General features: G+C 36.7%; 1 protein-coding gene across 1 annotated transcript in view; it reads left to right on the top strand.

Moving 5' to 3' along the window:
• LOC140159657 (laminin subunit alpha-1-like) overlaps nucleotides 1-22,974 on the top strand; it is a 160,638-nt gene extending 137,664 nt beyond the window's left edge. Inside the window, exons 45-53 of the mRNA XM_072183152.1 lie at nucleotides 547-744; nucleotides 2,557-2,814; nucleotides 5,358-5,556; nucleotides 11,051-11,212; nucleotides 12,170-12,252; nucleotides 13,668-13,762; nucleotides 17,988-18,121; nucleotides 21,294-21,513; nucleotides 22,417-22,974. Of these exons, the coding sequence (XP_072039253.1) occupies nucleotides 547-744; nucleotides 2,557-2,814; nucleotides 5,358-5,556; nucleotides 11,051-11,212; nucleotides 12,170-12,252; nucleotides 13,668-13,762; nucleotides 17,988-18,121; nucleotides 21,294-21,513; nucleotides 22,417-22,565 (1,498 nt within the window). The 3' untranslated portion in view covers nucleotides 22,566-22,974. The remainder of the gene's footprint in view (nucleotides 1-546; nucleotides 745-2,556; nucleotides 2,815-5,357; nucleotides 5,557-11,050; nucleotides 11,213-12,169; nucleotides 12,253-13,667; nucleotides 13,763-17,987; nucleotides 18,122-21,293; nucleotides 21,514-22,416) is intronic.
• Nucleotides 22,975-24,498: the final 1,524 nt, after the last annotated feature.

Below are 24,498 nucleotides of genomic sequence, written 5' to 3'. Positions count from 1 at the left end.
TCCAACATCTGGCATTTCAATTATTATACCATTTGAGTCATGTGAGTTGCTTTATTACATAGCCTATTCGTCTATTTGGTATGATTAAGTTATAGATGTTGACCTCAGTTTTATTTCTCCATGATTGTCTGTGCCAAAGCTATTAACCTCATCTATGATGGCACTAGACCCCAGAGTGAATTAACCCCCTGGACACTACTAGTCATCTAACAGCATTTCTGATTGGTTGATAACTTGAAATGCTCATTTCAATTGCCAATTATGACTAGGCTTTAAACAATTTATGGTCAAACTTGCATTTGCAGATGATCTTTAATATTAATACCCTCCTCTATTGGTTCAAAATTTGACATAATATACATTATGGCCAATCGGCAGGTGGTTCTCATGGGGTTAAGCTGTTGAATTGCATTTATTGCAATGAAGTTGAAGAATACTGATAGAGCAGTTTAATTTTGGGATAACATAACATATGTGATTTTTTATCTGTGTTACCTAGCTGTTTAAATGTGTAACTAACAAGTGTCTACTAATGTGTGTTGACAGAGCATCTCTGACAGTGAATGACTTGCCAACCATATATGGTAATCGGCAGATAGTACCTAGAGGCATTCCAATCACAGCTACTAATAGTTATCTATACGTGGGAGGTGTACCTGAAACTACACCTGTTCTGCCTGGTGGACAATATCCTGTACGAAATTCCATCAACAGTGGCATTAAGGATTTTGCAATTAATGGAGTGTAAGTATCTCTGTCCTGTACATTTGTAATACAGTCTGCAAAACAATTAAGGTACCAGTTATTGTTACCCCTGTATATCCTAAACAAAGGCAGATATGTTATAATTAGAGCCAAAAACTAATAGCTGCATCTTTCAGCTTGGATTTAAGACACCATTCGTTAAAATCGGTTAAGAAATAAAGCCACAATAATCCAAAACCCAAGGAAGATGCAAATTCAAAAGTTGCAGTTTTGCTCCATTACATGCTCTATTGATTTGTACACAAAACATTCAAGAGAGCCCTGTGCTTCCATTGATTAGTACATTAAAACTAGTGCCGTGTTTTCCATTTATAAGAACATGAAAGTGAAACTTTTGATTTTGTTACTTCCTTGGGTTTTAGATCACAGGGTACAGGTATTGGCTGCTGGTTTTACTGTTGCCATATTTATCTTTGTGTAGGATATACAGGGGTGAACATAACTGGTACCTTAATTATTTGGCTTACTGTATTTGGAAATTGATAGGTAAGTTACTTTGTACATGCATCAATCATGGGCCATATGTTAAAAGTTCCTCACAGGACATATCATAATTAGAAATAAAACTTTTTTTTTACAAAATGTCAGGTTTTTAAATAATGAAGAATTAATCATGGGTCATGTTCTTTTAACCATACACACTTGTAGAGCAGTTTTGCACATCTGATTTCTGAATAGCTATACTAAGCTTCCAGAGAAGGTCGGATTAATGAGCACACCCTGTTAGTGAGCGACATAGACGTGGTTTTGTATTCCCTCTGCGATAAGTGTCAAATGTAGCTTTGATATGTAATGAGCCAAGCCAATCACCAGTGTGCTGAGATGATTGTAAGACAATCAGGATCCCACTATCCGTATTTACGCTGTCTGCGTGCTAAAAAGAGAAATAAATGAGTGAAAGATGAATTGTTCAATTTCACGTGCCAATATGGTTTGTGTCTTGATGTGGATCACATATTTTCTAGTAATTGGTCACCAACACCAGCCAAGGATGTGGAAGATCTGAAAAGAGCCGGCTCCCTGAATACAAAGTAGTGTAGTTATTATTTAGTGCTATGAATGCACAACATGTTGTGAATGTAAAATTTGTTTTTTGTGTTTACTACAGTTTATCACAGTTTACCATTGAATTTGTTATACAAGTAGAGGCCTTGATGTTTGTTAGAAAACCTACCACTAAATGCTTTAATGAAACCTCTTGAAATTACCACAATTTAAATTGGTTTTAGTTTTATAACCTAATAATAAAGGCAGATCTTTTTTTGTATTTTAATGTGCTAGGTTTGTTCATAATCACTATAAAATGATGATTACCAATAATTTTGATAGTCTGTAGGCCTACATATTGACCTCAGCCATTGAAACATGCAGAGAGTTCAGACTGTTTATCCTTCTTAGTATCATTACCTAAAATTGGATATTTGGGCTATTCCAGTTGAAATCCATACACCCCCTAAAGAAGACATGATCTTAATCTTCCACACAAGGGTGTTGGATTTCAAATGGGGTTATTTGAAATCTACACCCCCTGTGTGGGCGATTTAGATAATGTCTTTCCTAGGAGGTGTATGTCTTTCAACTGGCCCATTGTTGTCAGTGTTTCGGGGGGAGGGGGGCATTGGGGGGAAAAGTGAATTTCAGTGGGGGAAAAATTGACAAATTTTGTGCACAGTTGCTGCAAAACGTGAAAAGTTATGTAATTTGGGGGTTTTGCCTCAAAACTGGGGGGCAACAATTCCCCGGTAGCGCCATCACTGATTGTTGTAACCAACCATTGTCCATCATATTCAGGCTCATCAATTTCAATGATCCAGAAGTAGTTGTTGCTCAGCTTGGCATGGATCTCTCTGGGATAACTCCTGAGGTTGTCACCTTACCACCACTCCCATACCCAACTCAACCCCCACCAGATGATGAGACACCCCCTGCTATGTCTTGTGCTGCACCTTTCCCTGTTTCAACTAGCCAGGATGTGAGATTGGGGCGGGTACCACGTGGCTACTTGGCATATGACTTAACGGCAGCTGAAAGAGCCAATTTTCAAAATAGGTAAGTGAAATATATAGGCTGAAATGAAAGCCATGATTTTTGTTTCCTGTATAGGTGGAAACCAAGATGTCAGATGCATTTTTCCCTTTCTTTGTTATTCATTAAAGCAAAATGTGCGATTTGCATTAAAAACATATTTTTCCCCCACATATTGTTGGTTTTCGATATCAGAACATGTCCTCTTTTAATAAGGCCAAAAAAAAAAAAAAAGGTTTGTCTTAAAGCTCACGAATGGTTTGAAAACAAATGCGAAATGTCACAAACTTTTTTTTTTGGCCTAAGGTAAAACAGAGAAATCGCTGTTTCGGGAATTCATTAAAAATACGGGCGTATGTTTTTCCTATAACAAAAAAGGTTTTCATCAGTGACCAAAAAAAAAAATTCCTGTTTCAAAACGGCTGCATCCATCTGCGTTGTTGTATAAATGTATGAAAGAGACTAAATTGCAGTTGCATGCATTGTAGGTGTATATGAGACTATATAATACACGAATGCGGTAGCAGTCATCTTTACATGTGCGTGTGTATCTATGTTCACTGAAAGTTGCTGTGCGGGTGATGTTGATGGCAGCCATTGCTAGATATATTGTTAACATGGGCAATCTTTTTGAATCATTTTACAATCCAAGTCTTCCAATGTCTACAGAGAATTATGTTTCTTCCAAACATAAGTTATGTGGAAAAGGAAGGAATATGCCATCTACGGATCGTAATTTTATTGAGCGGTGGACAAAGATGGATTCAGAATCGCTCGTCTCGGAAAGGAGAAAATCATGCACGTTTGTAGTGTGGATTTTCAGCATCGCTCTCACACTTACAGTGGATTGTATATTGTACATAAGCTCGTCAATGCTTGATATTTTTGGAAAATAAGTATTTTTAATGAAAAATGCGACTTTGGGGGTTTCAGAATACAGCTTTCTGAACTCAAAGGTTGGCAGGTCTGACCTAATATCGTCCAATGTATGTATCAATGCATCAATGTTGATGGTGTAATTTTTGTGTGGGGCTTTATGACATAGATGGGTGGTCGTCTGCCCAGCTGTCTGCCTCCAAGGTCAAAGATCATCTAGATGTCAAATTGTAAATTGCTCCGATTTGACTGAAACTTGGTGGAAATACCCATGATGAGAACATATCACCTTATTGCCCTGGATCAGTGTCTGATATCAGTGACTTGGTAATGCAGACATGCTAATTAATACGCAAAATCATGTGCATATTTTTTTTGGGGGGCTTTTGGAGCGCAAGCCCCCACCCTCGGGTAAAAGCAGGGGGCGGTCGAAAAGAAAGGGAGATGGAAGATGAAGGGGCAGCAAGAAAAAAGGGCAGGACAGAAGGGGTTGCAAGAATTATCAATGAAAAAGGGCGGAAATTATGGAAAACTAATGTACCTTTTTGACCGGCAACAGCTCTAGACGGTGGTGGTAATCTGGGGGAGGGGGTGATAATCCTCTAATTCTTTAACCAAAAAATAAATAAATTGGTGAAAAATGTTTTACTTCTACCCCCCCCCCCCCTCTCCACTTTTTAGATTTTCAAGAGCCGGGCTGTTGCTGCAAGGGGCGGCAAAATTTACATTTTCTTTAGCCCCCAGGGTAGGAGTGGCCATGATATGCCACTGAAAATAATAATTACAACAAGGTTACTGTTTCCCCCAAAAAGAGCTGAGCCAAAAGAGTAATCAGTATGGAATTTGAGAATCTTGAACAAAATAATAATCTTTCAAGCCTCAAAATATATGGCTGCAGTTGTAAGCTATTGCGAATAATAAATAAATTTTACCAATCAACACGCTAGTCTTTTAAGAAGCGTGTTTAGCAGCGTTTAACACTACAATGGTTCTATACAGCTTTCAATCTTTCACCGCCATTTAAATACAGACTAAACAATTGAGAGGAACCTAGTGGAAAGTGTACCAGTATTTACGCTGCAAACAAAGCACAAACATGTGGTGTGGTTGATTTTCTGTTGGTTTGAGACTTGTGTGATCACTAAAAGATGGGAAGCCAAAATACAGTTTTGGTTTAAAACACATTTTTTTTTTTGTCTTCTGAAGGAAATTGGATTACAAAGTTGCCATGTCTGTTAATGCACTAATTGTTTTTATAGATCCCATTAGTGATAATCCAATATGGCAAAAATTCCTCAGCTATATCATGCAATATGTAGACATAGAGGCATGATATAAAACATTGACAATACTGGCACATCTGGCAGTGTAATAAAACCTCTATACATGCTTTATTTTAGATTCTGCTGTATTCACTAGTATCTAAAAATGTATGTATAGGTTTTATTAAGAAGATGTGCAAACTGAAATATATTGATGATACAAGAATGTGATCTACTGTTGATATTGTTCAAAAATCTCAAACTTTTTAATTGTCTCCCTTTTGAAAAAAGGAAATGGAAAAACAGAAAAGTGACACATACCCACAAAATTGTGCTCCCAAACCCACAAGTGTAAATTCATTTAAAAAAACCAGTAATTGGCAACAAATAGTGTGTAACAGTGGCATAATTTTGTTTCTTCTCTCATAGCTTTATAATCACTATGGCGTTCCGGACCGTATCTTCCAATGGAGTGCTGCTGTATGTAGTGGATTCAGCAACCAGTGTGGGCCAGTTTATGGCACTTGCAATGTTAGAAGGCAAATTGCAGTTTTCCATTAGGACAAGTACGCAGCAGATATACAATATTACCACAACAGATAGATATGATGATGGCTACTGGCATGAAGTAAGTAAAATATTGTAGTGGTATTCACAGAAATATTTGGGGATTGAATCTTTGTATGAGGGGTGCAAACCTGATTTTAAATATACCAGTAGGCAGCTCTTTAATCAAGAGATTACCGTACAGATCATAAACAAATTCTTAAAGTGGCACGCAGCATCACCTGACTCAAAGTCGGAAATTTAGACATTGTTTTATACGAGGGTCATTCAAAAGTTCTACCTCCATCGTTACATCTCTGTTATCTTATGTGCTAGGAAATAGAAATTACCCATGATTATTCTCTTAAATCTTAGCTACAAAATAAAATTTTATTTGATTAAAATTTGATTTTTGGTTGTTAAGAGTTGTTGGTTAAAACAAATACAGATTTAGTACATCAGAAATGGTCTGAACAGAAAGGCTAATTTTGATTAAATAGGTTGCCCACATCTATGTGGAAATTGTTACAGAATTATTTCTGAAAATGATTAAAATTTATTTTTTTATTCAAATAATTTAATCAATATTTAATGCTTCCAGATAGCACAGTTTTATTGGGTATAGTGTCTTTTGCATAATAACACCGATGCACGTTCCGAATAGCCTTCAAAGCCCTTCATATTTACCCTTTGATCATGTGTGCACTTGTTGGTTCAAGTCATTGGTTCATAAGTTAAACTCAAATAAGTTGTATGCACAGTTTTTGTATTTTGAAACTATGTATATACAAGGTTATTAACACACTGTTCATCTTATTTCCACGTCAAGATGCATCCATTGCTTAAAAGAAGTACATAATTACGAATTAGGCTTAAACAGCCATGTTGGCTTTCCTCAATGCAAACTTTTTAGAAGTTGTTCATATGACGTATCATCCCGTAAATATGGCTGACTACTCAAATGCATCCATCAAAAGCATGATTGCAATCTACCGCGACATTTCGTCTCACACATAACAAATGCACTCAAATCAATTAGGTTGATGACAACATTTGATTGAATGGACTGCACTAGGGGCTTTACCCCTGGACCCCAACAGGACCCTTAAGGCAGGCCCCTGGACCCCACCCATTCCGCTCATTAATTATCTTTCTTAAACACTTGAGAACAATCCTGCAATCTTATTGGTTCTTACCCATGTGATATGACACGATATCACACGGGTAAGCGCGTGTTCATCGACGCGATACACATACTCGCTATTTGAACCAATCGGAGGCACATAGCAACAACAGGACTGATCGAGTTTAAGCCCTAGGTATTTCCTTGCAAAATGTAGGATTTAATTTGATTAAAATTTGTAATACTTATGATATTTTTATTTGAATTGAAGTGTTTAAGAATGAGAATAAAGGTATTGTTTTTAGCCGGTGTCATGCATCTATCGTCTCATATAACACGGGCAACATCATTCTTTTTGGCATAAAACAACGCGTAAAATAATGATGTCGTCTGTGTTATATGAGACGATAGATGCACTCCAGCTGCTAAAAACAATATCTTTATTCTCTAAATACAATTCAGGGTGTCCCTATTTTCAGAATTCCAAGTAATTTGCTCTCAGGCCCCACAAAGAATAATGATATAATATTGGATGGCTGAGCATGATACCATAACATATCGGATGAGTCATAAAAATATCGGACTAGCCAACGGCGAGTTCGATATTTGTATGACGAATCCGATATGTTATGGTATCATGCGAAATAAGCCATCCAATATTATCATTATTAGGTTTTCTTAACTCCTAATAACCCTGAAAACATAATAATGATATAAAATTGGATTGATTGAGCCCTAAATCATTAATCCACTCTCCAGCTTAAACGCTATCACCGATCAACTTCATTATTATGTTTTCAGGGTTATTAGGAGTTAAGAAAACCTAATAATGATAATATTGATGGTTTATTGATGATACCATATATCGGATGAGTCATACAAATATCGAACTCGCCGCTGGCTCGTCCGATATTTTTATGACTCATCCGATATGTTATGGTATCATGTTCAGCCATCCAATATTATATCAAACTTGGTACGGAGATATGGTATGGTGGCCTCATGTGCTGTATAGTTTTGTGTTGCATTAATTGCATATTTATGAATATTAATGAGCTCATTAGCATATTTTGCCTACATTGTCCTTAATCCACTCTGCAGCACAAACGCAATCACAGATCAATTTCAAACCATAGTATATGGTTGCCTCATGTGCTATATACTTTTGTGTCGCATTATTTGCATATTTATGAATATTAATGAGCTCATTAGCATATTTTGCCTACATTGTCGTTAATCTACTCTGCAGCTTAAATGCAACCACCGATTAACTTCAAACTTGCTACGGTGATAGTCTATGGTGGCCGCACATGCTGTATACTTTTGTGTCATGTTATTTGCATATTTATGAATATTAATGAGCTTATTAACAGAATGTTCTTCTTGTCAAAACCAATTAATTTTACTGACCTGACAGTTTCGGCCATCTTGGTCGAAGGCCATCATCGGAGTGATGGTACTTGATCCTTCCTTCTGGTTGATTGGTCATCCAACAGAGGGCGCACTAGCGCCCAGAAGTGGATCGTATACGTGCCTGAGAAAATGGGCCCGCCTCATCTCTGTTCATGGTGTTTGGAGCTCTCTTTCTTATCCACATGGATTCTTTGATGCGGCGTGCCCCTAATCACATTCTTTGTCGAGGATTTTGGCGCCATTCCCCAGTTGATAACATGATTATGCTGAACTGCGTGGTCTCGCGATTGCTGATTTGGATTGTTCGCTTTGAGATTGTTTCCTGGTTTGTCTAGTAAAGATACCTTTACTTTTTGCTACTTTGTCCGATTCCTTCTTATGTTCACCCAATCTGGTTTCAAAACGATCGACCTGTCTCACCCACATAAGTAGTGTCACAATTGGCGCAAGGTATTTCATACACGCAATCGGTCGCATAAAGGGGGTCTCTTTTGTCCTTGGGGTGGACTAACAATTTCCTCAGGGTAGTATGAGGGCGTGCATCGCTGGTGGCGATGCCATGCTTTCTAAAAATGCGAGTGGTCGCTTTCAGACAATTTCTCAACATAAGGAATGATGACAAATCCTTTGTTTTTCTCTGTGGAGTCCTTGTTCTTGTTCGGTTTTGCCACCTGTTTATTGTCCATTTTGCGTTTTAGGGCGCGTTTGATTTTGTCCTCTTCCTGTTCTATATCCTTCTTTTCCGTAACAACACAGTTAATCCTATCCAACAGCGTGCGGACCACACCTAGCTTATGATGTATTGGGTGATGCGAAGCGAAGTTGAGGTACTGGTCTGTGTGCGTTGCTTTCCTGTAAACCAGCAGTTTTACGGTACCATCGGGTTTATGGACGATAAGTGTATCGAGAAACGGTATTGACCCATCATGTTCTTTCTCATATGTGAACTTAATATTGTCCGTAGGGTCGGTTTGATTCAGATGAGTGGTTAAATTATCAACCTGGTTTTCGCTTGACAATCTCCAAAATGTCATCGACATACCGCTTCCAGAGCCGTGGTTTACAGTCTAATGGGGCTGTCGCAATGGCTTGTTGCTCTAAAAACTCCATATACAAATTCGCAACCACCGGGGACACCGGGCTCCCCATCGCTGCACCAAATCTTTGTTTGTAGATTTTCCCTCGAAACAAGAAATAGGTGGTGGTGAGTACAAATCTCAGTCACGTATACGATCCACTTCTGGGCGCTAGTGCGCCCTCTGTTGGTGACCAATCAACCAGAAGGAAGGATCAAGTACCATCACTCCGATGATGGCCTTCGACCAAGATGGCCGAAACTGTCAGGTCAGTAAAATTAATTGGTTTTGACAAGAAGAACATTCTGTTAATTGTATCACACAAACCTGATGAATTTCTTCAAGAATTAATGAGCTTATTTGCATATTTGGCCTACATTGTCATTAATCCACTCTGCAGCTTTAACGCAATCACCGATCAACTTCATTATTATGTCTTCAGAATCTTGCATCCTATACCTTTGTACATAACCCAGCTGTCCGATAAATTTGTGTATCGGTCACCTGGAGCTACAGGGTTTTTTCATATCTGTAGCCTCTTCATAGAGTGCATAGTTCATATACTTTATGTGTAAAAGTCTCTTTTGGTGTGATTTTTTTTGTTAATGTGACAAGCCATGACCAAAAATCACATTTTTGACCCCAATCATATTTTTGAACCAAAAATCACATTTTGACCAAAAATCACATTTTTTACCAAAAACCATATTTTTTAATAAAAATCATGTTTTTGACCAAAAAAAGATTCTGAAGACATAATAATGATAAAATTGGATGGATAATTTCGCATGATACCTGAATTTATCAGTCTCGCTAGAGTTTTCAAATATCACGCTCGACTTTGTCTCGCATGATATTTGAAAACTCTAGCTCGATCGATAAATTCAGGTATCACACTCAATCCGGCCCAATTTTATATCAAACTTGGTACGGTGATAGGATATGGTGGCCTGATGTGCTGAATAGTTTTGTGTCATTTTATTTGCATATTTGAATATTAATGAGCTCATTTGCATATTTTGCCTTCATTTCCATTAATGCACTCTCCAGCTTAAACGCAATCACCGATCAACTTCAAACTTGGTATTGTGATAGTATATGGTAGCCTCATGTGGGGCCACCTTAATTACGAACCGGGTAATTCTAGTTTTAATCTTTCACAGAGCCAAAAGGCTCTGTCATTTATTGCATCAAGTCATACAAAGAAAATATATCACAATAAAAAATAAGAATGCAATATAACTGAAATAAGCACATGAACGACGAAACATCCGATTATATTTACACTAATCAATGGAAACCACTGCGGCACTAGTTCTCTTGTTCGAGAATGCTTTGTGTACAGTTCAGTATAGGGCATGCAATTGAGCAACTTTTGAATTTGCATCTTCCTTGGGTTTTTGGGTCAGCATGTCTTTATTACTTGAATGATTTCAACAAATTAGATCTTCTAAGATTAAAAATCTGAGCTAAAAGATGCAACTATTGGGATGCTGCTGGTTGGAGTTATGTCATATCTGCTCCATTCATACTAATGTCCTCTTTCAAATCTCCAATCCTTCATGATTTACATTGGCTACCTGTGAAATACTGCATTATATACAAAGTTCTCCTCCTCACTTAGACATCTTCAAGAACTCGTACAACATTATGATGTAGTCTTCGATCTTCAACACAATTTCGTCTAACTAGCTCATCATCTTTTACTCAGTATGGTCATTACTCATTTACTATTGCTGCCACTGAACTCTGGAACAGTTTACCATTACATGTGAAAAACTCTCAGACTGTTAATCAGTTTAAAACATCTCTGAAAAGTTATTTATTTGAAATTGCATAACAATGTTTTGTTATGTTTTTTGTCTATGTATAATTTGTTTAAGTACTTAGGGACTTTGGTGTAGCACGCTATATAAGCATGGTTTATTATTATTATATATCTCCATGTTGTTTTTATTTGACAGGTAGTAGTACTAAGAATCAATGATTTTGTAGCCATTTTGGTTCAATTGAATAGAGACTATGCCAATAATGCAATCTCTTCAAATACACCATCAACACTGACCCTGGGAAGCAGCTTCTATGTGGGAGGCATTGCTAATGGAGTTGACACTACAGATTTGCCGGTAAGAATAAACTTATTTGATATGTTAGGAAAATAGAAATATATACCACTACATAGGAATTGTATGCTTAACAGCTGAAACATACAGGGTGTCCCAGAAAAAAATATCGGGTGAGTGAATTTGGTCATGAAAATATTGTAACCAATGAGCTATTCCAATTTAAATTCATAACCCCCCCCCCCCCCTGTGGAAGACATGACCTTAATCTTCAACAGTGTGAATTTCAAATGTTGTTACCTGCATGAGTGATGCCATTTCAAATCTACACCCTCTGTGTGGGAGATTAAGGTCATATCTTCCATGGTGTATGGATGTCAACCGAAATAGCCCAATCAATATAAATGCTTGTAACATACTTGATGACACCTCTGCACTACAGGAACTTAATTCAGAATGTTTGGAAAGCAGTCTGTTGCTATTGTAAAGTGATATCCCCACTGCTTTCGCTATTCAGCTCACTTGGCAATCACTTACCGCTACTCAAAAAACCGTGCCGCAACTTGCCTAAAATTGGGCTACTTTGCAAAAGTCAGGTCACGGCAGTAGTTTGATGTATTTTCCTTTCAATTTAGCCGATTTATAAAGGTTTTGAGTCTCTGAGGCTCTGAATTTCAATTACAAAGGGTTTTGTGATTGATCGGTCCGTAATTTCCCATTAACTACATTTTAAGTCAAGTGCTTTTCTGCCTAATTGGGTGATTTACGTTCTATAAATTCGGGTAAACCACCCAAATATCCAGTATTGGAGTATTTTGGAAGCTTAAAAATTGGGCTACTTGAGACCCCTTTACCATGGCCTGGTGAGCCAATGTGCCGCGCCTTGGCGCTGAAAAGTTTTGGCAACACTATTGCTATTATGGAGTGTAGATTCTGCTTTACGCGAACTGTCATTTTACTGGGCCAGTTTTATATGTGATAAATTTATTCTGCATTGTCTATATTTTGTTATGCTAATAGGTTAGTGACACATTTGATGGCTGTATAAGAAAACTGGAAATAAGCTTCACAGACACTAGTCAAAGCTTGGATTTGAATTTAGGGTAAGTATTACTATAGACAGAACTACACAGTAAAACCATAAGGAAGGACAGGCGATTTGCGCGGAAAAAAATAGCAAATTGCGCGGAATTGCGCGGAACTCTTTTTTCAGTGCAAATCATGTATCCCTGCCCATAGGAAAAAAATAGCCAATTGCGCGGAATTGCGCGGAAAAAAGTTCCGCGCAAATCGCCTGTCCCTGACCATAAGGAAGCGAATGACAAATGAAATCGATATCCGAGCACACGACACAAAGATGTTTCAGAAAACTCTTGAAGATAACAAAAGCTACAAGAAAGCAATGCAAGGACTTGCCACTGGAAAATCTCAAATTAATAGCCCTGAAGGGGGAAGACGGAAACATAATCTCAGACAGCGAACTAGTCATCAAGTGGGTAGAAGAGTTCTACCAAGATCTCTACTCTAGCAAAGTCCAAATAACTCCACCACTTATAAGAAGAAAATATACCACCGATTGGAGAGGATGAAGTTGAAAAATTTCTCAATGACATGAAAAGAGGTGTGTTTACACGGTTGTGGACAAATGAGCTTTTATACGCGTGTGTACATGCCCCGCAAGATTAGGCTAGCGTGCAAAATCCAACATGGCATTACTTTCAACTTGAGACAAGACAGACTTTAGCCTATGTGATATTTTTTACCGTAAAAAATTATCTTGTGCTGGGTGCCAATTATTGGGCTGTGAATGTGGTCCAGGAAACTATTCCATGTCGGTACATTTTGCTATTGTGTCATTTGGATAACTGCTTGGTTACTGACACGTGTTTAGAGTAGAGTATTGAAGTAAAACCTGTGCCTAATTTTGGTTGATTTTGATGGACAGGATTTTAAGATAGGACCTTGTGAAAAGTTATAAGTTTCTTTTTGAGCTCAGTTTATGTTGGATACACATATCGTCACTGGGCGGGAAAAACCTCATAATACTTTTTGCCCTTGAACATGGATAAAGCAAACCATTCAATATAAAGTCTACACCTACAAGGCTTTATCCATTTTCAAGGGCCAAAAGTAAATATGAGGTGTTTCTTGCATGCACTTTTGGCCCTTGAACATGGATGAAGCAACCTCTTCAATATAAAGTCTACACCTACAAGGCTTTATCCATTTTCAAGGGCCAAAAGTAAATATGAGGTGTTTCCTGCATGTACTTTTGGCCCTTGAACATGGATGAAGCAACCTCTGCAATATAAAGTCTACACCTACAAGGCTTTATCCATGTTCAAGGGCCAAAAGTACATATAAGGTTTTTCCTGCCCAGTGACGATATGTCATGCTGCTTATTAATCAAGCAGGTGTTCACATGAAATAAATGAACAAAATAACTTAGTGGTATACTGTCGATGTTTCAGTGGTGTCATATCAACTTGGCCTAATATGTTTAATACATTTTTTTCAGGCACCCTACTGCCAGCAGAGGTGTACAGTCATGTATACAAAATGATATAGAGCCAGGGGCAAGTTTCAGTGGAGTGGGGTCATGGATTCAACTAGGTAATTAATTAGAGGTTAATAACTGCGCATCGGTTATTTGGAGGGCATTGTGAAAAATGCCCGACATATTACCGATGCAAAGTTATTAACCTCATTCATAACCGTCACTTTCATCTCTTCACTTTACAAAATAACACACAATTTTCCTCTAAAATAAACAATTTTTACGCTTTTGCCTTTCCAAAAATCTATCAGGCTAAAACAGGACGACCAATAACAGAAGTGCAAATCACAATCTGTGCAAATATGGTAGCGCGCAATCCAAATATGGCGACCGGTGCTCTCGCAATTTGTTCGACGCACAACACGTCGCGCATGGAGGTTACTAATATTTACGCTGATGGCGCGGAGGTCCACTCTTGAATATTAGTGACCGCGTTCAGCGTTTGCGTTTTGGCAAATAAATAAAAATGATTGGATCGCATGTATCGCATATATTAATGAGGTTATGAATTGATCATCATCATCGATCAATCGATCGATCGATCGCTCGATCAATTAATCAATCAATCAATATTTGTGAAGTTGTCTACTCATCCATCTGAGGCTAACTAAGAATATTTGATGTAAGATATCCACATTATTTAATCTATTCCCATTCTATTTCCAGTAATGTTTCTGTTTGATGACGTAAAATTGATTATATGTTAAGTAGAATATCTGGTAGAAATATGTCATCAAACATTTGTTAGAATTTAACATAGATACATGTATGTCACAATGAATATTCTACATGCACTAAAAAATGGGGGAGTAACACAAAATTTATAAACAGAGTTAAAAACCAGACGTTTCGAAAAGACAAAACTTTTCTTTTTCATTTCAAGGAGCAAAATAGGAGACCTGCTCTCAATATAGTGGAGACCAGCTCCACATTATTGAGTGGTCTCCACTAAATTGGGTCTCCTATTTTACTCCTTGAAATGAAAAAGAAAAGTTTTGTCTTTTCGAAACGTCTGGTTTTTAACTCTGTTTATATATTTTGTTTTACTACCCCATTGGATGTTGTGTCATATTTTCCTGTTTTCGCCAGCCCATAGGGCTGGTACCTGTTTCTGAGATGGGGTTTGTGTACACTAAAGATTAGCTAAGATTATAGCCTTCTTCTATTGGTATGAATTTTTTTTTTACTTCTCGTGGTGGAAATGTTTTTGATGTCTGCTAATTCGATTTGCAAGGAAAATAAGTACGTTTTGCCGTTTCTACGAACGAAAACGAGTATTCTCGAAGTTATGTTTGAATTAATTATGACTTAAAAACTTATCATAGGTTAGGCCTACACATATAAACATAAACTTGTTCAGCAATCAGCATATCAAAAAATGACATGGTCAAAGCGGGGGAATGATCACGAGGTCATATCAGTGGACTACTGAGCATAGCATGATGTTTGGTTGCCTGTGAGTGCATAATTGATATGTTGATAACAGATAATAATGTTGTAAAACAATCTTCATTATCTATCCTATCCTGTATCGTTTTATGGATAAAATTGACTCAAAATGTTATTGATGATATTATTGCTATCTTAAACATCAGTTTTGTCTTTTCAACGGGAAAAATCCGATTGAAAATAAAGTTTTTAGGGGCTAGCTATAATATTGAACAATATATCCCATATTTTGACATGCACTTATAGAAAATAAATAAATTATTGTCTTACTTTATAAATTATAAATACTGTAAAATGACACATAACTAAAGTGAGGCCAATTTCTATCTTTTTTATTTGATTCATAAAATTACATTCAACAAAATGATTGAAGACTGAGAAAACACACAATGCAGACTATTACAGAATGGAGTAGGTAAGATGCCATGTCCATAGCTTTGCAGGAGTTTCGGACTAACAGTCAACACATTCAAAAAATACAGTTTAAAAGTGAAGATTGTAGTGAATGATCAGTCCTTTATCATGTGCTTGCCACTATCTACTTTATAGTAAACTATACATTGCTAAATAATATAAAATCATTTTAAAATAAAATGTGCATGTAAGTTGAGTTTACATAGCTTAATTAACTAACAACTGCAGTGTATTTCTTGATTTTAATAACAAGCATGGGTAAAAAGCAGTAAAGACAAAATGCAGAACAATTTGGAGTAATGAGTTGACAGGAGTTATAGGAGTTAATGTTTTTTGCTGTTTCAGTGTGCATGTTCTCGCCATTGATGGTTTGGTGAACTGTCATGTATTCACATGGATGTAAGCGTGATCCTAAAAAATGCCTTTCACGGTGACCCAAACTATTTACAAGACCTCTTCTGCATTGAGGCTGGCCTTCCCTTTTAAAGGGAGTTTTTATTAATTTTATCCATTGCTAGTGTGACACTGTTAACGTTGTATCCTTTTGGATCCATCCTTTGGTTCCCTGCTGGTCAGTTGGAACAGATTTTCCCTGTTTTTATATCCACTAAAAAGTCACGGCACAGACCCTAGAAGAAAGGGTCTGTGGTCAGGGTCCTTAAGGCTTGATCCCATTGGGCTATTCCAATTGAAATCCTAACGCCCCCTATGGAGACATGACATTAATCTCCTATGCAGGGGTGTAGATTTCAGATGAAGTCACCCATTCATAATCTCATTTGAAATTCACACTCCTGTGTGGAAGGTTATGTGTTCCATAGGTGGTGTATGGAATGAGGGTTGCCAAACCAGCGATTTGGTAGCCCAATTGGGCGACTTTTGAAGATTTTTCCCAACTTTTGACAATTTCCTGTCCCATAGAAACCAATGGTTAAGAAAAAATGTGGGCGACTTTTCAACATTGGCTCCCGCGACTTTGGATAGTTTCCTGCCCCATAGAAACCAATGGTAAAGAGAAAAATTGGGCGACTTTTCGATTATTTGACCCGCGATTCGGGCTGAAATCTTTTGGCAACCCTGTATGGAATAGCCCACTCTATGGACAAGCTTATACATCTGCCAATAGCCAGGGTTTGTAAAATATTAAACAAATATCTTATTGGTTTTATAAAATATAAAACAAATATATGGGTGAATAATGTGAGGAACAGAGCATTAATTTCAAGGGTCATTAGTGTGAATAGGGTTAAGTCAGGGCATTTTATGTTAGGGTCAGGGATAAGGTTAGGGTTATTGTCTCGCCTGAACTATGTTAAGAGGGAGACTTAGTAATCACTATGGTGTGTGGGGGTGCATACGTGTTTGCCGACAAACGAGGACACACACAAGATTTTTCACCCTAAACTGTGGACCTACTTCCAACCGAGGACTGTCCTCTGTCTCAAACTGCTGCAAAAGACCTCAAATGCATGCTAGATGCTTTAAACGCTATTTGCCCGAAACCGAGGACCACACGTGTAAAAACTACCGTCCATCTGCAGGGTGATGGCTAAAATTCCGTTTCAGATTATACACAAAAAAATCCGCCATTTTAGCCCACGGTTAGGCGATGAAAACATCATGCACACGTCCTCGGTTAGATAGCAAAACACAATGTCCACGTTTGGAGGCAAACACAGACAGGGGTGTGTGTGTGTGTGTTTGGAAAAGCTTGTGAACATGGCATCTTAAGAACCGTACGTAAGTGCTATGATGTTGAAACTTGGTAGGAGTAACATGACCAGAAAGTCTCAACCTGATTAGATTATGTGTATTTTTTTCAAATCGGCAAATCTCGGGTTATGTCGTTTTGCCATAGCAGGGCCATAAACAGGGGGTGACAGGGCAGACTACCAGCTTTGGTAATGTTTTCAGATGAAATTGAGACAAAATCACAGAAAAAAATGAGAATTTTTGTGTCACATGTCCTCCACCTGGGTTATCTTTGTAACAAGAGGACTCGCACTCAGAGTCACAGGCAAATGTTTCTGTCATGTCTGTCACCATCCCCCACCCCTTCAGTTCCATTGCCGTGGACCTATACTGGCCAAAATTTCGGACATTTCAGAATGACTTGACTGGGACAAATGCATGTGATGCGCATGAATATATGCAATGTTAATGCTTAAATGGTCAAAATAAAAAAACAGGTCCTACATATTTTTATCTAGTTTTTAAAAATTAATTTAATTTTAATTTTAATTTTAATAAAAAATCTCCTATACCTTAGTAGTTATGAAACAAAGGTGCCCTATCGCCATCACCCAACAGACTATGCCACTATCTATTGAGTGCATGGATGCAGTTTGTCTTCTGTTTTGTGCAAAACATGTTTGCAATTTACACATTTTCTAATTCAATAATAAATGTTTCCCACAGAGAACGACTTTGAAGTTTCCGTAAACTTAGAGATTACAATCATGCTTCGGACGAGAGAGCGAGGCTCAGCACTCCTGCTGGCTGTCTCTGCCAGTGCGCGGAATTTCTTTGCTATAGACATCTTTGATGGCAGTGTGAGTATTACCCATTACCTTAGATGACTCTTCATACCTTTATTTAGACTTATACTTTGATCAGCTCGTAACCGGCGGGCCTTATAACATCGCGGATTAATATCAAAATAGTTTATTTTGAAAAAAAAAAAAAAAAAAAAAAAAAAAAAAAAAAAAAAAAAAAGTTTATTTTGAGAATGTTCTGGTGACATCTCGCCAGAAGCATCACGAATAATAATTCAAGTCCAAAATTTTGTCTGTTTTCTTTAACATCCATAATATAGACCAGACAGGTCAACTATAATAGCACTCTTCACATGGGTCTACTTTTCAGCGTAGTGGTAAAAGCCTAACATTTCCCGCCTATTACGAGCTGATCAAACTATAAATCCTTATTCCAGAAAAATACAGCACTAATATTTTTGTATTCAAAAAATATTATCCTGTTTTGCCAAATGAAACATATCTAAACCCTAATCCTTTAGTTAGTTCTAACTGGCAATGAAAGTCAATTTTTTATTTTTGGTCAATTTTTAGAAATGAGGGCCAAAAAACATGCATTTTTAGGGTATTTTTCATCTGCTGTGACAATCAAGCCCAAAGACTTGTACAAAGACTAATTTCAAGTTATACATTCTAAATTTTAGAAAACACATTTTCTAATCTTTTTCATAACCCAAAACATAAAATATTAACATTATGAGCTAACTCTTAGCCTATACTCAAGATTTTGCATGCTTAGACTTTATAGCCAAGTCAAAATTTACCTCAAAAATTTAATTTTTTTGGAATGGGGAGTAGAGTTACAGTATCTTGATTGCTTGGTGTTTATCACTGTACCCATAGACCCTGTAATTTTTTCTTAAGGAATTGTAGCTACTGCGAGAATGCTATTTCAATCTTAACTTTATTTCAAAGGAGAATTGGTACCATTTTTTTTATTATCAATTTTTATCATAAAAATTTAATATATAGAGGAGACAAAAGCTGATAAATGCCATTATGTTTCAAGTAAAGGCCACAAACATACACACTTATAATGCTAGCTTTGAATTCACACCCTATTTAAAAATTCTAAAAGTAGTACATAATTATTTTTTTTAATTTTTAATTTTTTATATTTCTATGAATTATATTAGAGTTTACATCTGGACTCTTCTTGTGCTATTTCTAATGTTTTTTGCTTTAAAATGTCTCTGATTAAAAAGTGTAACAACTTCAAATAACCTAAAAACATTTACTTTTGATACTTCACGATGGAAATGATTGGTTAATGCATTCACCTGTCAAGTGATATCGCTCTGAAGTTAAGATTTCTTCAACTCGCAAAAGCAACGTCGTTTTTGCCTCAGCGCATTGTATCAATTGATCAGCTTGACGCTCTGAAAACGGAAGTAAACATTGAGCCCCGGGGGGGGGGGGTACTCAGTACAAAAGGCCATACGGGACGTGCCGCAAACATGGGTCGCATTTTCGTCGCTTGGTATATCAATGACCCCTTATTTTTCCGCTTTTGTGGTATACGCATGGGTAGTAAGTTGAAATTGGTATTCAAATGGGGTCTAAATCAGATTTTGGTATATCAATGGGTCGAAAATCTTTAAACTCACTTGCATGAATGTCACAAAAATAATTGTCCAAATAAGGTACATCGCTATCCAAATAAGGCAAATCAGAATAATAAATTCAGAGCTGGGCAAATCAATTGATAGTCCAATTAGCAAAACGTTGAGTTGTCATTGCAAACAGATGGCGACACTCTTCCGGTGTAGTATATGCGAGCCCAGCACTACTTCTGTTTACCCCAGCCAATTTTGATAAATCACTGAAATAATATCGTTATCGAAGTTGCAACAGCAATTTTTGCATCGCTGTTTTTTAAGTTAGTTTTGCCTCTCAGAACTCGGGATCGCAAAACTAAAGTAAATTAACTGCCGATTTTTAAATGCATCGAATCATATAAATAGGTTTTTTCAACAATCGGGTAAGTTTTTAGTGAAAAGTTCAGTTTTATTTTTGGTGCCGAATTCAGCTGACATGACACGCGACAGCACTGCCAAGATCATACACGATCGATATGCATGGGTCAAATTGATGTTGTTTTGGTTCGATAATTCCATGATAATTGCAATTGCATTGAACAGAAATGCATGAATATTAAATTCGCTTAAAATTTCAATAAACCATGAGTAGAAAGAAAAAAGCTACCGCATAAAAAAAATATATTATAAAAATTCATGTTCAAAATTTCTATTAATTTTTAATTTTTTCTGTTCTTCCGTTCACCATGCAGGGTACAAATTTATGATTGCTCACCCAATTTTTTTCTCTGACATCTTTTGTTATTCGACTGCCTTGCATGAACCAAAGGCCATGATGAGCGGGGGGTTGCACTGGTTGCGCCACTGTTTTCGTGGTTTTTGTACATGTATGTTGTTAAATAAAACTTAAATATAAGTGCAAGAATCATCTTTCCCTACACAATACTTGTTACAAACTAGTGGCCCCTACAAGACAAACAAACATAAATTTGGAAATTGAGAAAACAAAACAACAATAAATATATTTTGGATTTGTATTCATTACAAAATAAGGGGTGGTGCAACGATTATGTGTACCCCGGAGACCGGGCACCCCTAACAAACAAAATAATAATAATTAATAAATGATAGACCCTTGATAGTTCTAATAAAAAAATACAAAATACAGTAAACAAGAAAATAATAAAAAATATGATCTGAATTTTTTTTACGGTATTCTAAACGTATAGTGGTATATGGATGGGTCTGTATATGGGGTTGGTATATCAATGGGTGGTATTTTTGTCTTTTCAACTGGTATAGTCATGGGTGTCTATTCTGTGTTGGTATATGCATCGGTAGTAAAAATCAGGTTTGAAGTGGTATAGACATGGGTCCTACTTCAAAATCTTCGAGGCACACCCCTACCCAAAAAAATTTGAGTACCCCCGGCATTGAGCATACGTGAGAATTGCTTTTTTGCAAATTCAGCTTCAGAAAGATGAGTAATACATAATTCTGTTACCTATTTGTGACCTTATCTGAATCTATTATAGGATTAAACACAAACAATATCATATTTTGAGTAATTCAACAACTTTTGATATGCATTTTTCCGACATTCAGAATAGATACAATTAAAATATATCACCCTTAACGTTGCTCTGAAACAGGTGCGTGTGGCTGTTGGTCACCAGACTGAGCCGGCTTACTTTGTACGTTCCAGCCAGATGTCCAGTCTGTATGACATATGTAATGGCAGGTCACATGAGATCACAGTGAAGTATACATCTAGTCAGCTACAACTTACGGTTGATGGCAAGATGGATACAACAACCTTAGCGGACACACCTGTGATCACTAGTAACCCATTGTTCATTGGAGGTGTACCAGGTAAGTTAACATACCAAGGGCTCAGTTCAACATTGCCAGCCAGTGGCATACCGTGGCCGCTCCTACCCCGGGGGGCTGAAGAAAATTCAATTTTGCCGCCCCTTCCTCAACAGCCCGGAAAAGGTTGACCCCCTTTTTTTGTGTGTGGTTTGAAAAAGTGAGCAAAAAAAAGGATTATAGGAGCTATTTCCCTAAAAGCAACACAATTTGAGGTATAGTACAATTTTTTCACAAATGTTTATACTTTTTCAATTTTTTTCTGCCCTTTTTTCTTTACTAATTCTTTTTGCAGCCCCTTCGCTTTTGCCAGCCTTCTTCTTCTTCCACCGCCCCATCATTTTGACCGCCCCCAAAGCCCCCCCCCCAAATACTCGCATGCCAGCCTGGTGAACTAGATTTTGGTACCAACTTTCATCAGGAAATAGTGGATTTTGTGTGCTAGCAAAGAGTTATGTCCAATTCTTTTAACCCCAATAAAACCACAGACCAGTAAAATATAGCCTTAGCTGCAACTGGCCCAAATTGCTATTGCAACACAGACCTGATGGGGGTTCTTTTAAGAGTTTGGTTTGTGTAGGAATGTGCCACAGATAATTTGAAAGAGAACCCATCCATGTACCAATTTTTCAAAACAATTGAACCCATCGCTATACCAACATTTAAATTTTTTGCAAATTTCAAAAATTTTGGCTACAGTTAGGCAGAATTGGGTTATTTTTTGTCAAATTTGGGATCATGTGATGAACGCCAGTCTGTAGTACATTGGTTGGCGGATGCTCCCGAATTGTAACCGTTCAGTCTTCATTTTCATTACTCATTTCCCAAGATGCCAAATCATAAAGACTCAGGGACAAATAAGAGAACAGCTTCAGAAATATTTCTCCTTTTCATTTTGTTTTACAGATCCTACCAGCATCTCCATTGGTGGTATGTCAACTAACCCCTTCCTTGGTTGCATCCAGGCTTTGATCATCAATGGTGTAAGTCGTGATTTGGGAAGGAATGTCAACAAGGCTGGTATTAGCACCGGTTGCCCTCTGCCACACATATAATGGGCTATTCCATCTCAAATCCACATTCCCTCTGTGGAAGATTAAGCCAAAAGTCTTCCACAGAGGGAGTATGAGTTTAAAATAGAATAGACAATTGGGTAACTTCCCTTTTCAAATATTCACTCCAGCTGTGGAAGATTATAAGGTAAAGCCATAGTACAGGGGGAGTATGGATTTCAAAATAATTAACCTCTCTAGCCAATTCCATTTGAAAAACATATTCCCTCTGTGAAATACTATTTTTTGAATCTTCCACATGGGTATGGTATTTTTTTCTTTAAATGAAAGCCCAATAGACCACCTCATCATTGTAAATTTATCTCTGTTTGTACACACCACTTGAAATTACTTCCTTTTTCCTAGGCACCAAGACACTTCAAATGTCTCAAAAGTTATAGATGCAAGTACTTGTTAGGTACTTAAACTTGTAGCTAGTGAACTGGACTTAGTGTATATGCCATATAATGGTTGTTGGAAAACTGAAATAATATAAAGAGAATGGTATACATGTTCTATATTTGATGCGATCAAGCAAAATCAGTCGGAACTCAGAAAAAGTAAATTTTCAGTTTCTTATAGGAGAGTAAAATTCATTACAGAGCTGTATTTTGCTGAAACCCTTATTGAAATTGAACAACTAGTTCCAAAGACATGAGCAATTAAAGAGTTTCCAAAACACATGAAACAAAAGGAAATATATTCTTTGTTTGGCTATATCTCAAAATCAATATTTTCGAGTTCCGACTGATTTTGCTTGATCGCATCACATAATGTTAAAGCCATAATGTACAATCTTATAATATGTGACACAATCTGCTCCATGGGGGCCAAAGAAGGTATTTTTAAAAATCGAGTTCCTAAAATTATTACCCTATACAAACATTAGGCTATCATATGCTGAAAACATTAAAAGGCTGGTTTACTTGATTCTAAAGTTTTGTGATGTCTATTTTCTTAAGTATTTTACTGGTTTTTTTATCCCATATTTTTACCTTGATCTCAATTTCAAATTTGCCACCTTTGGCCCACATAGACTAGATCTAATCACATAATTATGACATCATGCAATAGAACTTCATGTTGAACACCAAAATAGATTGGTTTCAATATACCTTGAAATGGATAGAAACCGTTCTTGGTTTAATAATTATTTCAACATTTTGAGTAAAAATTAACAAAATTAAAATTTGATGGAAATTGTACATTATGGCTGTACAGTTTAATTGGCTAGTATGAAAGGTCACTAAATCTGAAGATTGGCTGTTAATTAAGGTGACATAGTGCCTTAGTACCAAATTGGATTGTGGGTTCGAGTCACTACAACAGTGCTCCCACTAGCGCAGGCTTGTAAATATCACCAATACATTTTTACAGAAATATAGATGGTAGTTTTATGTTTCCTTTGGGTTTTGAAGTGTTTTCTTTTCTGCATTAGATTAAATTTCTTAGACAATTTTACTTTTCTATATTGAATTGAATTTCTTTAAATGTTTATTTCTTATCAAAGGAAATTCAAGTATTTCAAAACTGTTACATCATTTATAAGTGTGCTATTCTTATGTAAATGCAGATGTATTGAAAAAATATACAAGTATTGGTAGGGTAAATAGAATTAAGTAAAGATCACATGTTTGTACTTATATTGTTAAATCATTAGTTCAAAATATGTATTTATATTGAATTTTTAAAGTTTTATGCACAATTTTAAACTGACATTCCAAGTATTTTAAGATCAACATTCCAGTTATAAGCAATAATTTGTATACTGTATAATTTATTTACTTAAAAATCATTACCAAAGATGTCACAAATACGGTTTTACATGTATGTTACCAAATTTGATGTTATAAAAGCAATTTATTGAAGTGTTGTTATTTATATAAATATTCCAATTCAGAAAATATGTTATTGTATTTATATCATGTATTCAATC

This window comes from Amphiura filiformis, chromosome 8 (assembly GCF_039555335.1).
Source record: "Amphiura filiformis chromosome 8, Afil_fr2py, whole genome shotgun sequence".
Taxonomy (NCBI): Eukaryota; Metazoa; Echinodermata; class Ophiuroidea; order Amphilepidida; family Amphiuridae; genus Amphiura; species Amphiura filiformis.
This window is presented reverse-complemented; position numbering and strand designations above follow the sequence as displayed.